This window comes from Mandrillus leucophaeus, unplaced genomic scaffold, assembly GCF_000951045.1.
Source record: "Mandrillus leucophaeus isolate KB7577 unplaced genomic scaffold, Mleu.le_1.0 Scaffold1099, whole genome shotgun sequence".
In the NCBI taxonomy this organism is placed as follows: domain Eukaryota; kingdom Metazoa; phylum Chordata; class Mammalia; order Primates; family Cercopithecidae; genus Mandrillus; species Mandrillus leucophaeus.
This window is the reverse complement of record NW_012099198.1, coordinates 372,700-376,980: the sequence shown is the minus strand read 5'-3', so window position 1 is coordinate 376,980 and position 4,281 is coordinate 372,700. Positions and strand designations below refer to the sequence as shown.

General features: G+C 43.8%; 1 protein-coding gene across 1 annotated transcript in view; it reads right to left on the bottom strand.

The window, feature by feature from the left end:
- Positions 1-4,281, bottom strand: part of PTPRJ (protein tyrosine phosphatase, receptor type, J) — a 71,427-nt gene that overhangs the window by 2,327 nt on the left and 64,819 nt on the right. Inside the window, exons 24-25 of the mRNA XM_011989842.1 lie at positions 2,445-2,605; positions 1,551-1,686 (exon numbers count right to left, since the gene is read on the bottom strand). Coding sequence (XP_011845232.1) covers positions 1,551-1,686; positions 2,445-2,605 — 297 coding nt within the window. The remainder of the gene's footprint in view (positions 1-1,550; positions 1,687-2,444; positions 2,606-4,281) is intronic.

The window sequence follows — 4,281 nt, the reverse complement described above, 5'->3', positions numbered from 1 at the left end:
CCAACATGGTGAAACCCCGTCTCTACTAAAATACAAAAAAAATTAGCCAGGTGTGGTGGCACGTGCCTGTAGTCCCAGCCACTTGGGAGGTTAAAGCAGGGGGATCGCCTGAACCCAAGAGGCAGAGGTTGCAGTGAGCCAAGATCACACCACTGCACTCCAGCCCGGTGACAAAGCAAGAATCCGTCTCAAAAATAAAAATAAAAAGAGAGAGAGAGAGAGAGAAATATATTGTCAAATGCTTTCATATGAATAAGTATTGTTTTGAAAATATAAAAAAGATTAGACTCTAGTAGCAGGGATAAGAGTTCTGTGTTTCTCAAAAAAGGATAAAAGATTGAGAAATACTACCTTATATAATCATAGCAGAAAAAAGACAATCTCTCTTTTGACCAACACAGGAGGTGAATTTCACTCTTTCCACAACAACCATCAAGCTCACCCCAGAGCACACAATGTACCCAGGCATCTAGAACATTCCCTGCTCGACTCAAAAACACAGCATATATTCATAGAGTTCTAAATCGGTACAGGACGATAGCCTGATACAAAATTAATATTCTGCTCTCATCCTGGTCAAGGAACATTCACCCCTTTGAGGGAAGCAACTTTGCAATATGTTCTCTGTTGAAAACATGCCTCAAAAACACTGCTTCTCAGTAACATTTTGGGTAAAACCAAATCCAACAGTAGTACAGAAATTATACCGTAGATATTAAGCATTCCTTTTCTTCACTGGTCAGCCACCCTTCTGTAGCTATGATAATTGATATTCTTTAAAATGTATAAGTCTGAGTGAGGATAAATTGCTGTATTAACATTTAAGTGGCATGATATGTCACATCATTAATGTTTGATGAGTTTGTTTCATTAGCTTATTTTAAAGATGGTCAGACCTTCTTAGAAACAAAGAATGGAAAATATCAGTTTTATGAGTTTAAAACCCAGAAGCCAAAGTTCAAAGATGTCCCAAGATTACTTAATGAGTCAGAGGCAGCAAGGTAAAGAATCCTGACACTATCTCAGATTGTAGTTCCATTACTAACATCAGTACTACTATGTCACTTGTACTGGGTAACTTAATTCCGAGTCAGCTTAGAGTCTGCAAAGAAATCCAATGTTAGTTCACAGCCAAGAGCCAGAAAGATCTGGAAGGGTGACATATTTTAACACGAGTGCATGATATAATGCAACCTTTTAAAAATGGAGGGGAAGGGCCAGGCGCAGTGGCTCACGCCTGTAATTCCAGCACTTCGGGAGGCTAAGGCAGGCAGATCACTTGAGGTCAGGAGTTCGAGACCACCCTGGCCAACATGGAGAAACCCCGTCTCTACTAAAAATACAAAAATATAGCTGGGCATGGTGTGCATGCCTGAAATCCCAGCTACTTGGGAGGCGGAGGCAGGAGAATCGCTTGAACCCAGGAGGCAGAGGTTGCAGTGAGACGAGATCACGTCACTGCACTCCAGCCTGGGCGACAGAGCGAGACTCCATCTCAAAAACAAAAAAGAGGGGAAGGGTGGAATGTCAAATACAGATCTTGACCTCACCTCTGTCTGCACCATTAAAGGCCTATGCATTCGAAGGTCATATACAATCCCATACACATCCACGGTGTTTTCATTCTCTATCTGGTAGATGAGACGATCAATGGCAATGAAAGTGCCCGTCCTTCCGACCCCAGCACTGAGAGAAAAGAGAAATAAGCCTATTACAGTGGGTTCCCTCAACTGCAAGCCTCTTAGAGTTCCTCATTTGTACATACATCTTGCTTTCCTTCACTGTCACACTTTGAGGGCAATGTGCAGGATCAGTACACATTTGCTCAGGTGAAGCCTCAGCAAGTCAGACAGCACTAGCTTGGGACTGGGGCCTAAGTCCCAAACTCACATTTGAGTCAAATGCCACATATACAACCCCTTGCTCGAGCTTCTTCAATCTCAGTCCCATTCAAGTTGCCACCATAACCTAGGATGGCATGTTTCATCGATTTATTCCCCACTGGGCAACAGAGCCCCTCCTGTCTTCTGTCCTAAATTAATTCCTTTAGCTTCAAAACTAACTTCTTGTTAGGCGTTGGCAAACTTTTTCAGTAAAGGGCCAGAGAGTAAACATCTTAAGCTCTGCAAACCATATGGTCTCTTTCTGCCGTTGTAGCAGAAAAGCAACCATAAACAATATATAAATAAATGGGCATGCTGTGTTCCTAGAAAATGTTGTTTACAAAAACAGCAGCTGACCAGATTTGATCCATGGGTTACAGTTTGCCAACCCCTGTTTTGGAAGTTCAGGGTTTAGGGAGTAAGTCCAAGGTTGCTTATCCAAACCCTTTCCTGAATTCGTACATGCCTATTACATTCCCTCTTAGGCTTTGCTTATGTAAAGTGCTGATAAATAGATAATAACATTGGAAATCTGTCGCACATGACGTGCCATCTGCATACCTGCAATGCACCAGAATCGGCGATTCGGGAGGACTCTGCTTCATGTAGTCACGAACGAGGTACCGGAAGTTGATGAGCAGGTCAGTGGTGTCGGGAACACCGTGGTCTGGCCAGGAGGTGAAATGGAACTGTCTCAGAGGGTGACTCTCACTTGTCTGGATCTAAAAGCCCAGAAAATGAGTTAGATCCAGACAGAAAGGCCGCCTAACAACATCAAAAAGGCAGGGGAAATCAAGCACAGCCTGAGTAGTAACCGGGAGTTGTAATGACTAAAAATGAAACTTCACATTTGCACAGCAGCTGATAAAGTGCTTGCTCATCAAACCCTCACAATATGCCCAAGAAGGAGAGTTTATTATCCCCGTTTAAAGATAAGGCAGCAGCGATTCATAGAAGTGAAGTCATTTCCCCCACACTGATTTTAGATGCAACAGAAGTCCCTTATCCTCCAGTTCTGCGTTCAGATCCTTCCCTTCCTGACACAGCTGCCTGTCAATAATGAACTCAACTCCTTAGAACTTCATGAGCCCCATCCCCGAGCCCCCCTGGGAATGTCACTGACCATAAAACCAAAAATAATTTACTCAAATACACCATGATAATCAGTGCCTTCTGGGCAAGAATGGCCTCATAATTCACTATGCCCCCTAGAGAAGCGAATAAAGTGACAGGTCACTGGCAAGCACCATGCAAGTATTTAGAATTGGAGAGAGCTGAGAAAGGACTCCCCCAAAAAACCATCCATTTCAACATCTGAAAGACAATAGAGCTCATTATTACACAGACTGGTTCCCTACCTCACTCCAAAGCATATACCTTGAAGCCCAGAAGCCCACCACAGCTGGGGCGGGTCCTGTCCCTGACTCAGCTGTACTCGTTATGCCCATACCAGGGAATGACCATACCCATGTGACCTACATCCGCGCCGTAGGCATTTCCATCTCCTTTATGACAGCTGCCCTTTGACACTCATTTTTTTCAAATGTATATTCATGATAAGAACAATAAATCTGCAGTATTCAAAATTTGGAAAACAGCAGGAAACAAAGGTAGAGTGAGGGGAGAGGTGCTAGAAGACCTCATCACAGATAAAGTTAACATTCACAAATGTAACCAGAAGTACTGATCCGAAGTCAGAAACCAGCTGTGAGAGATGGAGGTGGGGGAAGGGGAAGAAAAAAGGAGGGAGAGGGAGAGGGGAGGGGAAAGGGAGTGGGAGTGGGGAAGGGGAGAAGGAGGGGGAGAGGAAGAGGGGGAAGTGCGGAGGGTTATACTTAGCATTATCTTCGTGGAGGGCCAAAGGGGCTCAGGTTAGGGGTGGTAGTCAAAGGAAACCATTAGCTCTGTAATGTTCTCAGTTTTCTAAAGGAAAATGTATTCATGCATTTTGTATAATTAAAAAATAACATGGTACTAAATGCCATATGGTGTCCTGGATCAGCTCCTGGAACAAAAGAAGGCTTTAGTGGAAAAACATGAAATCGGAATAAAGTCTGGAGTTTAGTTAATAAAAAATAATCATCATAGTAATAGCAATTTTAAAAAATGATGTGGACGACTCCACCCAAAATGCCCCTCCACAAAGGTAAGCCCCAAGCAGCGGAGGCAACCAAGGAGAAGCCAGTCCGTTCAAATGAGCAAAATCTATAGAAATAAGCATGAGAGGCCGAGCACGGTGACTCACGCCTGTAATCCTAACACTCTGGAAGGCCGAGGCAGGCAGGTCACAAGGTCAGGAGTTCAAGACCAGCCTGGCCAATATGGTGAAACCCCGTGTCTACTAAAAATACAAAAAAAAATTAGCTGGGTGTGGTGGCAGGTGCCTGTAGTCCCAGCT